The sequence below is a fragment of the Chlamydotis macqueenii genome, chromosome 3, assembly GCF_036417535.1.
Source record: "Chlamydotis macqueenii isolate bChlMac1 chromosome 3, bChlMac1.mat, whole genome shotgun sequence".
Taxonomy (NCBI): domain Eukaryota; kingdom Metazoa; phylum Chordata; class Aves; order Otidiformes; family Otididae; genus Chlamydotis; species Chlamydotis macqueenii.
The window spans coordinates 15,159,798-15,179,387 of record NC_141558.1 but is presented as its reverse complement, the minus strand read 5'-3'; the positions used below and the strand labels follow the sequence as shown (position 1 = coordinate 15,179,387).

Sequence of the window (19,590 nt, the reverse complement as noted above, 5' to 3'; positions counted from 1 at the left end):
TTTTTTTTAACCACTATGAGATTTTTGAGTCCATATGGCACATTAATTTACATCCGTTTAAATTTAAAGTAACAAAAACTAGCTTATAGACAAGTATATGGCTAGAACAATTCAAGTATGAATAATGGGGAACATGCGTGAATGAAAATTCAGCACTTTGTTGATATATTTAAAGCCATGATGTGAATGACCTCCTGTGAGACAGTACTTAGGAACAGAGAATCAACGACTTATTTGGTGACTCACTGTTAATGCATTTTTAATGGATACTGAGATGCATTTACTGACACGATAGCATCATTTTCTGTGTGTGCAATGTTCCAGAATAAAAGATGAATCTTCTTCAAGCGATGAAGACCCTAGAGCTGCCAAACAAAACCTCGGGTCATTACAAGCCAACTCAAGTCATCTCTCATTATTGTCTGGAATCAGTTACAAAAAAACACTTCGACTCACTTCTGACCAGCTTGTAAGTTAGTTTTACATCCTTGTCCTGAAAGTAATTTGTAGTACAGCATGAACAATACTGTTATTCAGGCTTAGCAAAGCTTAATTAGCTCTTACGTCTTGCATTTAATTTTCTCAGTATTATTTTTAAATTTTCCCCTTCTCTTCTCAATATTAAGCATGAATGTTGTACCTTGCAGCAAGTGCTGGAATTCAGAGGTTGAGAAACATGAGATCCCATTTAGAAAAATATCAAAATTAAATTCCAAAGTATGTATTTGTCACCTGAGTAAGTGCATTGCAACCACGTCCTTTTTGTACTATGTATAATGTGTATATGTTAACCCAGAGACCTCTCTTATCTTTTTTTCTTTCTTCCTCCTCTCATTTCCTTTCCCCTCATTCATAGGCAGACAGTCCAGTTTCGCATAAATACGGTTTTCTGTTGTAATTTCTGAAAGAGCTGCTTGTAAATTTACTGTGAGGCCAGGCTATTAATTTCTATGGAGCCAATTCTCTTCCTCTGACAGAGGTGTTTTGACTGATGGTGACAAAACTGTTACAGTTTTGTGTTCTGCATATTCCAATTTGATCTGGAAAAATGGGCTACTTTAGGGAAATACTTCTTGTCGTCTCACCTACAGCTAATGAATTTTCTGAAGGAAACCCACCCAAGGCATACAGCATTAAATAGCCCATCACTCACTGCCTGAAAAGTTCTTAAGAAATGTAGTATTTTTCCCAAGAGACAGATAGGATGTGTTGGTAATTTTCTATAGCAAACAGAAAGCAAGAGTTACACAAATATATTAATATGTTTCAGATTCAGAAACCTCACAGAAGTGAAGCTAAAAATACTTACAGATTGGTTTCTAGATGAAACAGTGTGTGGGACTCCTTGGTTATCCATCAGTTGTTCTGCATTCCCACCTGCTTTTCACTTTTTAACTCATTGAAAAATTGCAGTGAAATATAACTAAGGAAACAAGGACACTTGAAGTATTAAGCTCCTGCAGGCTTTATGAAAATGAGTGGTTAGATCCACAAATAGAATCAAATGAGCGGTCTCTTGCCCAGTGTGTCGTGACAGTGGGTGGGAAGGACAGGGAAATGGGAGAGTTAAGGAAACTAGGTGGAGGCTGAGGGGTGATAGGTGATGTTAGGGGTGATGGAGGGGTGATAGGTGTGTTATTATAGGAAATTGATGTAATGCTGTAGAACACAAATCCCCATATAAACACTCGTAATATGAGTTCATGGAGCTCCGTGTTACCCACTTCTCTCTCTGCATACGTGTCTCAGAATGGAAAACCCCTATAGATAGTCTCTATTCCCTAATTTGTTACTGTTTATGTGAACTTTTTGGGTTTTTTTTTTTTTTTTTTTCATATCCCTGACTGTGAAACAGGTGTTTTTTTGTTTTTTTTTGTTTTTTTTTTTTTTTTTGCTTGCTTGTTTGTTTTGTTCTGCTGTATAAATCAATGCGTACCATACACCACACAGGGCAAGTCTCTGCTATCGTTATTGGGTAATAGCTCTGCTGAAAGGAGTAAGATTCAGTGTGACCAAGGCAGTGATCATCTGTAGCTTCGTGTTTCCACAGTGTCCATTTCATATACTCAGTTTGTTGATTATTGTGCTGATAATGTCTTGCAGAAAAATTTAAAGCTCAAGAATGGCCCCAATGATGTGACCTTTAGTGTTACAACACAGTATCAAGGCACTTGCCGCTGCGAAGGCACCATTTACCTGTGGAATTGGGATGACAAAGTTATTATTTCTGACATTGATGGAACAATCACACGGTGAGTTCATGAACAGGGTGAGGCTTTATCTACAAGGACAAATTGTCCTTTGAACTAAAGGGAAAAGTAGTTAATGGGGAATTCTGAGTCACAGAATCATCATATTCTAATGTTTTGTGGGGGCTGTGTGTGGGTTTTTTTAAATCATTTTTTGGCTTTCAAACAATGCAAGAATCATTAGCTGATTTTTTAATTTCATAAAGACACGCCGTATGTGCCCGTTATTTGTCACCTATTGGTGCTTCATGACAAAATCATAACCTTTTGGCTTCACCCTACCTATGACATAGAAGAGTAATTAAAACAATATGGCCAAGGACGGACACGTCAGTCTGTCCCTAAAGAAAGGGGAATAAAATCATCCTCTTCTGATCACAATCAGTACCTTACAGAAAACTGTATTTTCCTTTGCCGCTGGCCAAATAATTTAGTGGAGTTTGTATTCGCATCATCTGTTATAAGTATTGGGTTTTTTTCAGTTCAATTTTTTCTTTCCTTTATTCAGGTCAGATACTTTAGGTCATATTTTACCAACTCTTGGCAAAGACTGGACACACCAAGGGATTGCAAAGCTGTACCATAAAGTGAGCCAGTGAGTATTCAGTAAATCTGTTCGTGCATCTGTGGCTTGTTTGTGTTTATTCATTTGCACATAAAAATTAAAATTTCTCTAGGCTTCTCTTAACTGATAAGGGTGACAATTTTATCAATATTGCATCACTTCAGTGATGCTTACACAGTGTAAACACCTACTGTATGATATCCAGAGCAAAACCTGCTTTGTAATATCAAAAGCAAAAGCCAATGAGTAGGGATTGTTCTTCTAACCATCCCAAACACATAGATATGGTTAATTCCAAGAACTGTAGTAATTTGAATGAGTTGTGCAGTTGCAGTAAGTGGAAATTTTTGCAAACTGGGAGTTGCAGCAGCGCTAATTCATAAGATGCTTTTACACCTTGCCTCCTCTCCTTGTTGAGGAGATTGTGAAATGCCTAAGGACTGTTTAGCCTAGGGTGGTCACTGTAGGTGGAGTTTTTGCCAAACTTCGCTCACCTGCAGTCATGGAGGGATGAAATCTAAACCACAGGGGATAAATCCATTTGAGGGAGTTTCCTCTCTTTCCAGGAAGTAGAAAGGGAGCTTAGTGAAACAGCTTAGACTCGAGTTGTCTAAGCATTAGGCTTATGGTCAAGCAAGGTAAATCTCACCATTAAAGCACAGCACGATGTCTTGTCTTGAGTAGAAACGGACCCATTTTGGATACTCACTGCTAATATTCTTGTTTTATTTCTTGTATAAATAATGATCACCTTCAAAGACATTGATTATCATCTTTACTACTGATGATTATACAATTTATTTTGTTACTTCTGTATATAAATATTTGGTTTTCATTCCATTATTAAATTGCAAAGTTAAGAAGGATCAGTCTTAAAATATTTTTGTGTCACTAGTTAATTTTGAGAGTAAGTGATTAAGTAAACATTTCTTAAAATTCAATTTAAAGGCATTGAAAGTCAAATAGACATATTCAGTGAAGAGCCTGAGGAACTTTTACATGGCAACATCAGTGTGAGCTGCTGTATTATAGCTCAGTAGTTGATCTGTACTGGTGCCTGTGGGTCTACAGTAATAAATACCTTCTGTGCTACTGTGGGTGGAAAGACCTGGATTCATTGTGTTTGCTTGTGGCTTGTATGCTGTGTGCAATCCATGGAAAAAGACAAGCTCAAGAAGTAGCTCAAGATACCCAAGATCTAATGGATGTGTTGAGAAACCTATTTTTTTTCCATTAGCTGTTGAAATACTGGGCAACAGTAGATCAGCTGTACTTTAGGCCAGTTAACATTATTAACAGGGAGAATACCCAGGTGTGACCTACAACAATATATTTTTAAAAACTTAGGATATTTCCTCTGATAAATATGAACAGGAAAAAAAACAGTCAGACTGTGCCAACTCACATAGGGTGTTGTGTGGGAATGCTTTTATGAGAGCAAGGCTAGTGCAAGAATACGGGTGTACTTTTGGTTCCCTGGATACATTTTTGCGATATAGTCAAACCGTTCTGTACACTGGAGGATCCAAGACAGAGTATGGTAAGTTTTGTGATTAGTAATTGAAAGAAAAAAGGAATTAGGGGAAAAATTAATAGATGTCTGAATGGAATCAGACAAAGTATCTGATATATTCTGATGTTATGCATTCAGATTTTAACTTTTACAAGGAGGATTGATAATTGTTTGTTCCACTTGATTTTTTTGCTTTCCCTAGAAAATAAAATTTTGTTTTCTTTTATTACATTAAATTCAGGTGTTCTTATATATTCAGATTACCATAAATGTCTGAAGAGCCCCTGGTACACATCACAACTATCCTCTTAGTACACAGAACAAATCAGATTAACTAGGGTTATGCTAAGGTTTATTTATTGCTTTTTGTTTTACACAAATGATGAATTTTAAATTATGGATGATGGAATCTAAATTATGCCAGAGAAACTTGTCTGTGCTTTTATTCTATATAGACATATGTGATCACTGAAAAGACAGGTCAGCCTGGGAATTCACATGCTGAGCAGAATTTAGTTCTGTGTGTAACCTCTGCATTACATTTGCTGAAGATGTTGTGGGTTGTTTTTTTTTTTTTTTTTTTTTTTTTAATTGCAGCTGTTATTTCTGTGCCTACTAGCATTGTCGATTGTTAGGACTTTAGTGATCATAGACATAGCGGGGGGAAAATAGATTTGAGTCATGTTGTTTTTCATATTAGAGTTAATTATATAGTGGCTAGATATTACAGCTGAACACTGTAATGACCATGCATGCACTGAATACTGTATTTTGTTATTTTATGAAGCATTTCTTTATAGGACTTGCAAAATAAATTGCTATGAAGTTGAGCTAACGTCATTGGACTCTGTTCTATCAGTAACTTCTGCTGAAGTGTTTATTTCGGTGCCAAGTCAAAGAGTACTTCTTATACTGTGTTTTGAAGTTCAGATTTGCTCAGACTTGAAGGAACTTGTTACTGCTGCACACAGACTAGTCTTTTTTTTTTTTTTTTTTTGCAGAGTTCCAAAAGGCAGGAGTACAACACTATTAATACAGCAAAGACTGACACACCACTGTCTGCTTTATGCCAAGTGTTTGCCTCTTAGCTGATGTAATTTCAGTTAATTCTAAGGAGTATGGTTTCACTATACAGGGGTAGATAGAAAACTGCAAGAAGTCATAAGCCATGAGAAGACCAGAGATAAACGAGCCCTCTGTAGGTGTAAATCACTAACTGCAGTGAAGCCAGATGGATTTCAGTTATCCAAGTTTCTGGCATAAGTGTTTCTATTCCTTTTAAATAAGTCGAGGTTAAACATAAATCTGCTTAACAGTCATGATTTGATTTGTGTAAAAATAAACCCACAAAGTTATTAATGTCAAAATACCTGCTTTATTTTAACAATAATTTATTCTTTTATTGCTGTTCACAGAAATGGATATAAATTTTTGTACTGCTCAGCACGTGCTATTGGAATGGCAGACATGACCAGAGGATACTTGCACTGGGTCAACGAACGAGGAACTGTGCTGCCTCAAGGGCCAGTGTTGCTGAGTCCAAGCAGCTTGTTCTCAGCTTTTCACAGGTACTGCAATTTCACTTTTATGCAGAACAAAATGCAGAGGCTGGTGGAGGCTGAATTCTCAGCTCTTTTAATGGGAGTGCTTGAAATAATTAGTCGTGTTTTTTCTTACATGATGGTGCAAAATTTAATTAAGAAGAAATTTTGTTAGGGAAAGACCAAAACTTGCTTAATTTATCTCTTAGACATACCTCAATATACAGCTGTGTTCACTGTTTACCAATAGGTACTGCCTGTTGACTTAATGTGTTTAATACGGTGTGTTATTATTTAGCTATAGGAAAAATGTGAACATTTTAATAACAGCCACTCCTCCTGACTTGTAAGGTGTTCCAATTGGCATAAGTTTGGGGGTTTTATTTTTTTTTTAATTTTTTTTTTTTTTTTTTTTTTTTTTTTGTGGAAGAATTTTACTTTGTGGGTTTTGAAGAAATTAATGTGAAAATGAAATGAATTACTTATATTCCTGGCTGTGCTACGGTGTTCTATGTGGACAATGTTGTTCTTTCTAACTGTTGAACTGTAATAACTGAATAATAATAGCACAGATTGAGTATCATACCTTCTTCCTAATTCAGTGAAGCATGTCAAGTGATTACTGCAAATATTTTAAGCTGTTAAAGCTGCTGTGACAGGATATATTTCATTAGAATTTTTAATGGAAGGTTGTTCAGATATTCTCCTGATTGAGTGACATGCTACAGGGTGTCTTACCAGTCATGTTCTAAATATAAGAGACTGTAGAGGTATTACAGTGCACTTCTCAGACTGATTAAATAACAAATGCAGTGAAAGGGTAGTTTTTGTTATCTTATACTCCTCATATCTAGAAATACATTTGAAGTGATACTCCTCTTGGTATCTTGTTTAGACTAAAGAATGCCCATATTTCAGTGTACTCTATTGTAACTGCTGTGATATGTGGGCAATGAATGACTTCATTGTTATCTGTAGGTTTAGTTACTGTGATTTTGAGGGCTCTGAGATCAGGTGTATGTGAGACTGAGGAAAGACGGTTGTATTCCTCTTTTGCACATTCTTGAACTTTGATTTGTACAGGGAGCTGCTGTTCCAAAGGGCTGTAGTACTCCTATGAAGCTTCTGTAGTATTCACATCTTCCTTGACATATGTGTTGGTGCTAGGATGTGGGATTCTGAGCTTCTTAAGCGCTTTTGTGTCATGCTGGCATCTTCCTATGTTATGGGAACTCCAGACTCTGCCACCTGTTCACTCTCCTTGCCAAGAGAAGCTGTTGTGAAAGGGCTTTTGCCCAGAGATAAGAACTCCTCTGTTCATTAATGAATTCTATATTCTGTAAGGAGCAACTGAAGAGAAATAGAAGATTCCTTTATTCTTTGGCTTTTGGTAATTAGTAGTGATCGAGGACTCTGACTGTAGAAGTATGTTAACAGGCTGAGGTGCTTCTAGTGCATATGGTAATTACAAGCCTTTAAAAAAAAAAATATATATATATATACACACAGTGAAGGCTAATGTAATCTATGAATCATTCTGCAGTTCTCAGGAAGCAGTTTACTTGATGACAATTTATGTCTCTAAGGCTTTATTTAGCAGCTTCTCCCTGTAATCAACCGTCCTTGCTCAGTAGCCATCTTTGCCATATATGTTTCAATAGGAGTTGTCTTGTTTCAGAGGATTTATTTACTGTGCCCATTATGTGAGCTTGGGAATGCTATTTTGTCTTCGTGGGCACTGTGATTTCCAAGTGAAGATTTATTGGAGAAGGGTGGGAACTCTGTGAGAGTATGCAGCAGCTCAGTGCAAACTTTGAATAAAAAAGATAAAATGATTTGTGCTGTATTTCATGTGTACTTATTCAGCCTCCCTTTTTTTTTTTATCATTTCAGGGAGGTGATAGAAAAGAAGCCAGAAAAATTTAAAGTTCAATGTTTGACAGACATAAAAAATTTGTTTTATCCTAACACAGAACCCTTTTATGCTGCTTTTGGAAACAGACCTGCTGTAAGTAATAGCTGAATTTATTTCTATTGCAGAGAACACAAAGGTTTCTGTTATTTCATGGTTCTTTTGCATTAGAAGCTTTGAATAGGAGTTAAGAATATTTTATTAGGCCCCGTACAAAGAAAAATATAAAGATTCTTCCTCAAAGGTTTCACGATGTAGGATGCAAACAGATATGGAAGAGCAGCAAAGTAGTATGTTATATCTGCATAAGTAAGCACTTAAGCTTGTGTGAAAACACTGGTCTCATTTTAATCCACACTGATGCAGTGTCAGTGAGATACCTGTGGACAGACAGAAAATCTTTCAGGTGACTATTGGTGGACTTACATTTCAAACTCTCAGTACACTCAAAAGAACTTGGATGTCGCCCTGAAATCAAAGGTTCTACTTTGCATGGAGGGTGATTATGTTGTTTGACATGAAGAGGGCAAGACAGATCTCCGTCACCCATTTGAAGGCTGTATAATTGGGCTATAGGCTTTTCTTACTCCTGTTCTAGCCCAAGGAATACTTTTATGAATCCACAAAAGGAAACAGTCTCAGGGGCTAGGGCAGAGGCAGGGACCTTGGCATGTGACTATCCCTTCTTTTAAATTGTTAGTGCAATCCAAGAGACTTTGACACAAGCAGCTAGCTGTTGTTCAGGAAATTTCTGGAAATGATTGCTGTGTTGTCTTGGGGCATGGACTCATCACAGTCTGGGCATTTGATATACCCATATTGGATTATGTGTGTATGTGGGGTAGGGGGATTTGCTTTTTGTTGTGGGGTTTGGGTTTTTTCAAGAGGAGGGATATAGAGAGTCTAATCATACTGACACAATGTCAAGAGACTTCCAAGTCTGAGAGTGGGCACTGACAATGTTTAGGTTACTAGTGTAGCTATCATCATAGGTGCCTAAGGAAGGCCAGAGGCTTTGTTTCACTCAAAATCTTTGAAAGCATTCCACTTTCAGAAGAGAATATATAGAAAACCTGCTTCTTCAGATGTTTACAGTTTCATTGGCCATCTAAGTTTAGATGCTGACTAAATTAGGCAGATGGGTCCCTTATTTGTGCCCAGGAGCCCCATAGAGCATTTGATACTTCCTCCAGCACTATACTGTCAGGTAATATTTCCTGTAAAAACTGATGTGTAGTATAGTAACGTGTAACAAGAAACATGGTGATACCAGTGGGATGTTTATGGCTAAGGACTGTTGACATGCAGCTTGGCTGTACCCACCCTGTTATGGAAGCTAAACCCACTTAATTGTATGTCTGTGTCCTGGCCTGCACTTCAATCTTAAGAGAATGGTCCTTGACCCTTCCTATTTCCTAATGTGATTAGCCAGAGAACGCTCCAGTTGGTTACCTCTTCCTTTAGTTGGTGGAGAGAAATGGGACATGTCCAGAGAGAGAGAAATTAACTCAGATGCTGGGTGCCCATGTTTCTCCACTGACTCCACGAGAGCTAACGGCTTCTCACTGAAGCGCCCAAGGACCACGGATTCCAGCCCTAACTGCTCGGCGCCGTAAGAGCTGAGATACGTTCGCTAGCAGAAACATTGACAGCTTGGGGAAATTAGCAGTATAAATATGGACACTGGACACTGCCAGCCTGAACGTGGACATTCAGAAACTGGGCAGTTCGGTTGCCTCAGTGTTGGACAGAGGTGCCTTGAAAGATGTTTTTTTGCATTGAAACCATTGATATTGTAGCTACATTTGAGAGGATCCAGCATGCCTTTCTGGTGGCACTTTCTTTTTACATATCTCATATTTTTGTTAGGGTTGCTGTTATTTATGAGCAGCAACTTTTTCAGCCTCATCTTTTAGCAAATTACATTTTTAAAAGCATTATGTCAGAGAGGACGGGAGGTCCTCCCTGTCCAATTGCTTTAATGTTATATCATACATAGCTTAATTTCCATTAGCAAGGAACCTTTAGACACATGGTTCTGAAATAATTTTTTAAAAACTTTTGTGGTTTTGTATTATGGGTGATATCTACCTCCTAGTTCCATTTTTTTGAACCTCAGGGAGATAAAATAAAATAAGTATTTGAAATTTTATTGACATACATGTGAAAAGAAAGCAGTAAGTTAATGTTTCAAAAGGAATTACTGGTAACTCACCCCTGATTGCTGTTGGAGTGCAATCTTGAGGTGTGAGATGTGCCACTGGCTTTGTCAAGATTAAGATCATCACTCTCTCAATTTTCTGTGCTGCTTGTTTTGGTTGTTCTGTTTTGTTTTGTTTTTTTTCCAGAACAAACTCAGTGAAATTTCAGTACCCATGGATGTGACAGGTGTAGATAGCGCATGAACTACCAGGATGCTGAATTCTTGAAGTGGCTGCTGTTGACTTTTGTTCAGTTACTTAATTTTTTTGGAACAGTCTTTACAATATAGAGATAAAAATTATCTTTGTATTTTCATTAACATTCCAGTCTTTCACTACCTCAGCTTTTAAAACCATAACCAATTATTTTTGTTAGTAAAATGACAGCTTGTTTTTGCTCTGATCTTCTATTTTCATCTTTGCTTTTGTCAAGCTTTTCTTCAGAACAGATCAAAACTTATTCACTGCTTTCCTTAACAATTTGAATTTCTTAGTAACCATTCTTAATTCTTACTTTTAATTGTACTTCCTACAGTTGCATCTGCATTACCTGCTAGGGCTCACTGCTGCTATTTTGCTTTCCCTTCTTTTCCCAGTGCTCTGACACGTGGTCAATACATGAGTATGGCACAAATCTGAACTCAGGAGCTAAGAGATGTGTCCAGGGGTTTTAATGTAGACGCAGTTGTTATGATTTCCTTTTGTGACCTTGTCCTTACAAACTAATCATTACTTTACCTGTCAGTTATGTTTTAAGCTCTGTATACTGTTGTAAGATGCTCAGTAGAACACACTCAGGAAATGAAATATCTGGAAAAAAAAAAAAAAAAGGACAGTGCAAATGCTTTTACATCAAATAGCATTAGTCTTTTATTAAATGCTGTTTGTGTGTCAAGGGAAGTTACTGAAAAAAACAAATGTGATTTTGATCAATAGTTTAAACTGACGTGGCAAGCTCCTTACCTAGCTGCAAATTGTCTATTCCGTGAGCATTTCGTTAGACTGACCTCATTTGTAACATAATGGAGAATTTCAGGTACACAATTAATTAAATTGTAAATTTAGCACCAGTACTGCGCAAATAGGTTGTTCTGTGTAGTATACTGCAGCCAGAGTAAACATTATTGTGCAAAGCAGAATAAGGATTTTTCTTTTTTCTTTCTTTTCCTCTTCTGTTTAGGATGTTTATTCATACAAACAGGTGGGAGTTTCTTTAAACAGGATATTTACAGTTAACCCCAAAGGAGAACTTATACAAGAGCATGCAAAGACAAACATCTCATCGTGAGTAATCTCTTATCCCTAACACCTTATAAACTAAATAAATTTGCTGTTCTAATTTATGACCAAAGATGCATTTGATTATACTAATGAAAGATTCCTTAGAATATTTCAAACAAAACATAAAAAATTTAGAATAAAATACAGACTTTCCACTCTCCTTCAGTTAAACTGACAAAAAGTTGTTGTTTAGTATTTGGTTTAATATATTCCATCTACTTCAATAACGTAAAGGAATTATCAGTCTACAATTTAGTCTGCCTAAAAATTAGACTAGCTGTTTCCTGAAGCCATCTACCTTTACGTGGCCTTTTCAAAATTTCCTTTTCCTGGAGCTCCTATCTAGAAGAGCCAGAAAATAAAATCTGAAGATGGGGCTGAGGGCTTCCAGCAAGATGCTTAGGCACTGTAGCACCTAACACTGAATGGAAATGGCCTTTGTTAGTTTTAAGAGTATCCTTAATTGAAGGAGAGCCATATGTGTATAAAATAAGAGTCATTGATTGAGCAGGGAGCTGCTTGAGCCAAGCTGAACAGAAATGGAGAAGTAAGATATGGGGCTTGAATATTTTGGCAGATGATCTGAGTGTAAAATTACATCCATTTCTTACTAGATAAGTATCGTTGGTTAGAACGAATGGATTTCTTCTCTGAACTGTGAATCCTCTCTGGAAGCTAGGCACCAAAATAGAGTTTAGTTTTATTCATTTGAGGAGGGTGACTGGTCTGTGTAAGAGTGCTAAGAACCACTAAGCCATGCCTTAGTGGCTGGGGACTTAGAAAAATTCAAAGTAAGAAGATCTGAAATGGTTCAGCATTCTTTTCATTTGTTTATTTTCCAGCTATGTCAGACTGTGTGAAGTGGTAGATCACATTTTTCCTTTGCTGAAAAGAAGCCATTCTTCAGACTTCCCTTGTTCTGATACCTACAGTCAGTTCACCTACTGGAGAGAACCTCTGCCGCCTTTTGAAACTCAGGATGTACATCCAGCCTCATCTTAACTGCATCTTCAAACTGTTGACCCAAAGAATGAGTTAGCTTGTACTGAAAGGATGCCACTTAGCGTTTGCTCTTGACAGTTCAGCTGGAATCTGTGATGTTGTGAGCATTGTATTCTTTTGCTGTGAGCAAATTTAGAAATGCTTTTTCATACTTAGTCACGTTTCCAGATGACAAGGAGTCTTACTAGGAACAGGAGTTGCGTTTCTAGCTCTTCACCCAGCTCCTCAAATTGTGCCATACAGTTTTGTTATTTAAGGTCATGTAAAAGTGAAGTGATGCTAGAGTTGCAGTTAAACATGCTGTAAGGTCATAAAGTGGTTCTGTATCTTTTTCTGCATCACTGAGGTCAACTTTCATCTCATCAGAACTCCTTGCAAGTAAGGGAGCTGAAGGTGCTCACCATTCCTGACATCGTCTGGTGACACGGACAGGGATTGCAATCCATATGTCAAAATTCCTTTCTGTGAAGGAGCAAATAATTCTTCCTCTTCTCCTTGCTTGACCAACAACTGTTTGGTTAAGAGTTAATTGCTGGTCTAGATCCTCAGCTGTTGTGAATCAGTGTAGCTATCAAAGCCAATTGAGCTGTGTTGATTTATTCCAGCCTGTTGTTTTGACATGGTAACACTTTTTCTGAGGAAATAAATGATATGTAATCTAAATAGAAAGCAAATGAAATAAGATGGCCAGATTCTGGCAGTCTTTCTCAGTTTGAGAAGTGCTATGCTTCAAGAATAGCTATTTGAATTCAGGTAAAAGTGCAAGGGGAAGTTAAGGGCTGCTGTGCGTAGTGCCCATCTTACTGAAGTCAGAGATTTTCAGTAAAGACATCCTATTCAGAGAATGTGCTGAGATTGTTACTGAGCCAAGAACACTGAGAATTTTGTCACAATGGATGAATTTTATTTGAAACATTATTTTGTCTAAAATGTGAATTTGATGCTAGTGAATAATGCATCTCAGGTTTTTACTATGCAGGTTTTTTTTGTTGTTGTTTTTGTATCATAGAAAATGGATACTTTTAGTGCAATTTACTCTCCTCCAAGATAATGAAATAAATCTCCTCTTTCATAAATTTTTCTTTATTTGTCCAGACACAAGCTGTAGATACTGTTTTTGCTACCTGCTTTTGACTGCCTTAAGACTTAACTGTACGTGCTAGAAGCAATACTGCAGATCAGTTGATAATGTTTTCCAAATGGTCTGCCTTTACACAGTGCGGTACTTCACTTAAAGTATAGACATCAAGTGACCATATGCCAAATTATTCTAAAATATGCTTGTAGCTAGGAAAGAAACTTTTTTTTTTTTTTTTCCTTTAAAAATCTGTTTTCTGAAACACTGAAAATGGCATTGTGGGATTTCATGTATATTGTATTTCAATATAGCTAAAACAGTGGTTCAGAAGCTGTGGTCTCTGCCAGCTTGTGATCTGTGAGGCTATGGTGCGTGTTTTGCAGCTGCTTTGTAGTGTTTTCAGTTGAGAGTTTAATAATAGGAAGGCAGAGTGGTCCAGGAGAAGTTTTAAGATGTGACTGTGGTCGGTTAGCACCCCAAAGTTTGGGAACAGCTGCTTTGTATCACGTTTGTTCTCTTTCAACAAATTCTGGTTTTGCATGTTGGGAGTGATAGCAGCCTAGCTAGGATTATAATTCCATTGTAGGGGTTTTCTAACTCTTAGTGCTGCAGACTATCTGGGATGTCAGGGGGCCAATTTATGATTTCTCTGTGCCTTCAGTAGGAATGAGTATAAGTGCAATCCTTTATAGAGCTGCAGTGTGCAGTGGTGATCCCTTCCTAAATCTTCCTTTTCACATGAACGTTGCTGCTTCGGGCAAGGTACATGGCCACTTTGGAGATTCCAGGATTAGACAAACACAAAGAGAAAGAAATGCATGTTAACAGCCAAGACTGATTATGCTCTCTTGAAAGTTTAAAGAACATGCAAATATTTTTTTTATTTAAAGATGGAAGAAATGTATGGATTTTCTGAAAGACAATCAGTGGGGATTGCAGGTTGTCAAACTGCAATCTCTAAATATAGCCACACTTTCCTTTAAGTATCTATTAATATGTGTCATTAATGATTGAATAACTGGATGAATATATTAACTGCATCCTATTTTGATTCTGTTTTGGTCAATGCCTATTTAAATCCATTTATTATGCAAAATAAAACCAAACCAACTCTTCTCTTCAGTAAGAAGCTGTCAGTTTTGTGTTTTTTATCCTTAACAATAATTAAGATCTGTTTTCCTAAGGTACCGCACACAGTAGCTTCCACCAGAAGAGACAGTGTCTGAAAGTTGTATACAATTAAAGCCTGTGATGTATTTATTTATAACTTAACAAATAGCTCACCCAGTGTTGTTTGTTGCCATTACTGTTTCAAAGCAAATGCTAGCATGAGTGAGTGGTCATTTTAATTCCGTCATTTTAATTTGTAGGCATAGTGTAGCACTGGTACAGGTAACCCTGAGACCCTGCGGAATCTCCGTCCCAGAGTTTTTCAAGACTGACTTGATCTAGCGTTGGCAATCATCTGCTTCATGCATGAAGTTGGACTGGATGACCTCCAGGGGTCCCTTCTGACCAACATTTCTGTGAGTCTGTGAAGTTAAACGCCTTCCTTCTGATATACTGTACACCCCTTTGTATCTGAAAGTTGAAACAGAGCTGAACAGTGAAACGAATGTGTGTTTCTATAATTAACATTTATTAAATTTGCTCACAGAAAAGACATCTAGGAAAATAAAAGTTTTGACCTGCTAGAAACATCATCATACTTTTTCAGAAAGTGCAAGACACTTTGATTTGCTAGCTGAGCAATTTTATCCATAATATTGAAACTACTTTGTTAATTCACGTAGAAGAAAAAGGGATGGTTTAACAAATTCCTACTCTTTCTGTGAAAGAAAAATCAACCTTGCTTGCAGTGTAATGCTGGTTTCTGTTACAGAAAGAATATTTGGCTACCATAAATATGCAGACACATTAAATCACAGTATATTCTATGTATACAATACACATAAACTAGAATTTGCAGCAGTGAGGAGTGACTAATGTTTATTTTCTTGAAGCTGATGACCATACTGCTCCAGCTGTGTCATGTGAGAGAAAGAATACCATACTTGTGTTAGTTCTATTGAAGATAAGATGTAACTGCTGTAATTTAGGGAATGAGGAGGAAGATATCGGGTGATAGCGGGTATTTTGTATTTGTACATATGGATTATTATTTCAAAGCCTATTTCTATACAGTATTTACTCTGTATATGTGTATGCTACTGCAATGATGAAAAAAATTTTAACACCTCATTTTGATCTGCTGAATGCAACAAGAGTGGAAATATATATTGTAATAAAGGCAAATACAAATTTTTTTTCTGACTCTTTTATTTTTCTGTATGCTTTGATAATGGCAGAATGCTTTTGCACAACTGCAAAAGCATGGCTTTTGTAGCTGCAGTCTCAATTGCCTGTCTCTTATCAGGGCTATCTGGTGTAACTTCCAGCACCTGCTAAATTTTTGCTGTTCAGCTACAGTATTTGACCCAGCACTTTTTTTTTTTTTTTTTTTTTTTTTTTCCCCCAAATTAAAGGAGTTTATTGAGGGAGACGGGGCCAGGTTCTGGCTGGTTTGAGGTATGGGAAGAGCACCTTCGAGCCAAGAGCAACCAGACAGGGACTGGAGCAGCTTGGACCAATCAGGAATCCTACCCCACCCCAGAAATTTTTTTTGAATCTTCCTTTTGTCTAATTCCTAGCGTGACCTAAGGAAAAACTAGCCATCTGGTTTGAATGGGAGTGTTGTCATTCATGGCAATGAGACCAGATAGGGGTTTTTTTTGTTGTTGTTGTTGTTGGTTGGTTGTTTTTTGTGTGGTTTGTTTTTTTTTTTCTTTTTTTCCTCCTTTCTTCTTCCCCCTCTCCTGTTTCTCGTCTTCTTTGACATTGGTCATACTGCTGGTGAGAAGCAAATACCCTTTCTTCCCGACCATGAGAACACAGCGCTGCCTTTTGCTCCCTCTGCGGATTTGCTCAGCAAACTAACTGCAGCCGCAGAGATGCTGCCAGGCCTGTGTTAGCTGGTATGAAAACAAAGATGTTTGGGGTTGATAAGGCTCTGCGGCAGCTCAAGTTCTGTGTTAAAAGTACAAGAGCAGCTGTATTTAGGCAGCCTGTAGTCACTGCTGCTTCAGTCTTCTATATTCTCTGTATGCCTCTGGCTTGTATAAACATTTACACTGGAGCTCAGGAGGCAGGCTTTGAAATGAAAGTGTGTTTTTAATTAAAATTCAGAGAAACAGTGCTTTTGCATCAGCAAACCAAACTTTATAAGGACATATTCATTGCTCCTGGAATATCCCATTAACACTAGAGGTGAAAAAGCCTGAGGAAGCAAACCTGAGGACCAAAGACCATAAAGATTTTTTTTTTTTTTTTTTTTGATGCCATGGTGAAGGTGGGGCATATTCCCAGAATACATTATTTTTTTTTCCTTATAAATAAATTGTCTTAATTCAATATGCATTGCAGGTGCCATCGAGTACCTCAGAATAGATCACTGCAAAAGCTAGAAGACTGTTGGTGCTAAGAGATATTACCTATATTTTTAGGCACTACAACTTTCATCTCTTCTGTGAATGCATAAAAAGGTGAAGCCTGGAGATTGTTCTTGGTGTGGGATTTTTTGGGTTGTGGTCATTTTTTCTTTTTAGCTTTTCATAGAAGTCCAGCAAAATATGGAGGTGAAGGGAGTACCCTCACAGTGCTGCAACCTCAGGGAGTCGTACCTCTTTTGCTTGCAGTAAATTCCAGGCCCTGGTTTTGTTTTGCAGCATGTTGGAGATGTGCAAGGAGAGGGCTAGTTGTAAATGAGGCGAGAGAGTGACTACAGAAAACCCAGCGGTGGTGGAAAGGAGCTGCAGTTGCCGGATGCTTTGGGGAAGAGATCATCACCAAGATGTTTCCAGGCATCAGGATGTGAGGGAGAAAGGCAAAATGAGAAATTACTTTTCTTCTATGAGAAACTGGAGAAAGGAAACAAGAACAGAGCAAGTGGCCAAAAAGCAGCTGCTTCTTTCCAGCCCTGTGCTGAACCTAGGTGGTACGAGGTCAGGCACTGCACTCTGTCTTTTGCTTCTTCAGCAGTCTTGCCTGAAATCCCGCGTGTCTGCATTGCGCAGAAGAGGTGAGAAGGCCATTTTGGCTCCATTTACCAAACAGAAGAGAATAACATTGACCAAAAGGAAATCTATACCTGGGTGTCTAAGGGATACTGTTAACAGCAAAACAAAGCTGCAATTACAGCTAACTTTTAAGCTTTGGTAAGGACTAGAGCTTCTTTATTTTTTCATGAACTTGGGAAACTGAGCTTTCACCTGGAGCATGTACACCTCTGTAGTACCGTGTGTGCATCTTTTTAATAAGGCTTGCTCCAGAAAATACAGACAGACGTAACTTATCAGCCTATTGAAGCATGTGCTTAAGTCAGCCCTCCCTGCACTGAAATTTATGCAGATTCTTAAGCAGTTTGCTGGATTAAGCGAGCTAATGCCAAGAAAGCTGTGTACTGGGGAGATACAGTTTCCGAGCTGCAGAATTGATCTGGCTTTTCTAATGGCTACTCTTGGCCTGATTTTTAGCCTCCAGCACTGTCAGGTGTTCTGCTTGCTGCCAGCGATCTATTTATTGATACAGGAAATCCATTTTGCCTTGCCTTGCTTTTAATGAGTTTTGCAAGCAAGTGGCCCCTTCCTGTGACTCATTCTGTGTTTTCTGAGCGGGAGATTGTGGTTTTAAGTTTCACGTTGGAAAGTAACCGCTGTGTCTGCTTTCCTTGTCTGCTGGAATCTCAACAAGAGGAATACATTTTGGAACAAAGAAATGTAAATGGAGTAGAACAGTTCACATTTCTTTCCAAAATGGTATAAACATCCTTCTTTTCAGGACAGTTAAAAAGGCTAGTGCAAAGTGAAAATAGGTTGTATTTTAAAATAATAACTTTATCTTAGAACATTGCTGTTAACACCGGCAAAAAAAGACCTTTTCCGTTATATCTCAATATTTGTTGGCCCTTTGGTTTATAGACAATAAATATCCAAAAATTAAATAGTGGAGGCCTTTCTCTGATCTTACTGACACAGGAGCAGCTGCATTAGCAGCTGGATGGCTGCTCAGATACACACGACTATGACTGCAATCTAAAGTGTGAATATTGAGTGTTACTGATTTCTGTCCAATTCCCAACCCCTGTCACCCCGTTAGGATACTGGAGACAAAGAGGCAGGGGATGTGGATGTATTTGTTTCTGACTTTTGCCAAAAATATGGTGGCGGAAGGAGAGAATCCTCCACGAGCTTGGACTGTTAGCACTGAAAACTTAGATCTACGTTAAAAGCAGCCATAAATACATCAAAACCAATGACCGGGACAGTTTCCATTCCCCATTGCTAGATACAACTATTTATATTTCAGGCTCAGTGGCTATGTCTGCGCAGATAAATCGCTGCCCAGTAAAGGGCAGGGACCTTTCTTGGCCCCCTCACCAACTGGCATGCTTTGGCGAGCGTCCAGCTGCTGCGAGCAGAGTACCGGATAGGCAGCGACATGCCACAGCCTGGGCTTGCACCTTACCAGTTTGCTGACGTGTCCGTGCTGTGCCTGGGAAGACCTGGGTCTGGGTCTTGGGTCCGGGCTGTAGCTCCTTTCCCCATGTATGTCCCAACTGCCTGGATAATGAGATATTGGGACTTCCCCTTCCAGAGGGTTTGGGCTGAGCTGGGTTCTTCCTATGGGCTTGAGGAGGTGCTTCAGTTCTTCTGTGGTTCAGTTCGATCTCAAGAAGAGGCACTGTGTGGTCCTGAACTGCTCTCACCTCTGTCTACAAGCCTGTGCAATATTAAAGCATGTTAGGGAGCCTGAGATCATCCCTGCAGTTCTGCAAAAAGGCTGGAAAAATCCAAAAGCTCTGCTAGCACAGACTTCTTAGAGACAAAGTCTGGATGGGGATGTGTAGAAAATCATACTTGAGAGCATATAAACACGTTGGGAAAGCAGGAATTCAAGATATCACATTAAAAATGTGACCTTTCAGCTACCCATCTGAACTGTCAAGTTCAAGCTTGCAGAGACAACAATTGGAAGGAAAAACTGTGAGGCTCAGAAACTGAAGCAGCTTTATTGGGAAGGTACTGAGAGGAAAGAAAGAAGGAGACCCAATATTGTCATACTCTCCTGTAGGAATCCGGATATCATGTAAAAATATAATGCCCTGTATTGTGGACTTCATTTCTGATCCATGTACTGTGTGAATGGAAGTA

General features: G+C 38.2%; 1 protein-coding gene across 3 annotated transcripts in view; it reads left to right on the top strand.

Moving 5' to 3' along the window:
• Positions 1-12,277, top strand: part of LPIN1 (lipin 1) — an 80,953-nt gene extending 68,676 nt beyond the window's left edge. For all 3 annotated transcript variants that reach the window (XM_086744442.1, XM_086744444.1, XM_086744443.1), the window contains 7 exons: positions 325-469; positions 2,104-2,252; positions 2,758-2,844; positions 5,743-5,895; positions 7,762-7,876; positions 11,162-11,265; positions 12,105-12,277. In XM_086744442.1, coding sequence (XP_086600568.1) covers positions 325-469; positions 2,104-2,252; positions 2,758-2,844; positions 5,743-5,895; positions 7,762-7,876; positions 11,162-11,265; positions 12,105-12,264 — 913 coding nt within the window. In that variant the 3' untranslated portion in view covers positions 12,265-12,277. The remainder of the gene's footprint in view (positions 1-324; positions 470-2,103; positions 2,253-2,757; positions 2,845-5,742; positions 5,896-7,761; positions 7,877-11,161; positions 11,266-12,104) is intronic.
• The last annotated feature ends 7,313 nt before the right edge of the window (positions 12,278-19,590 follow it).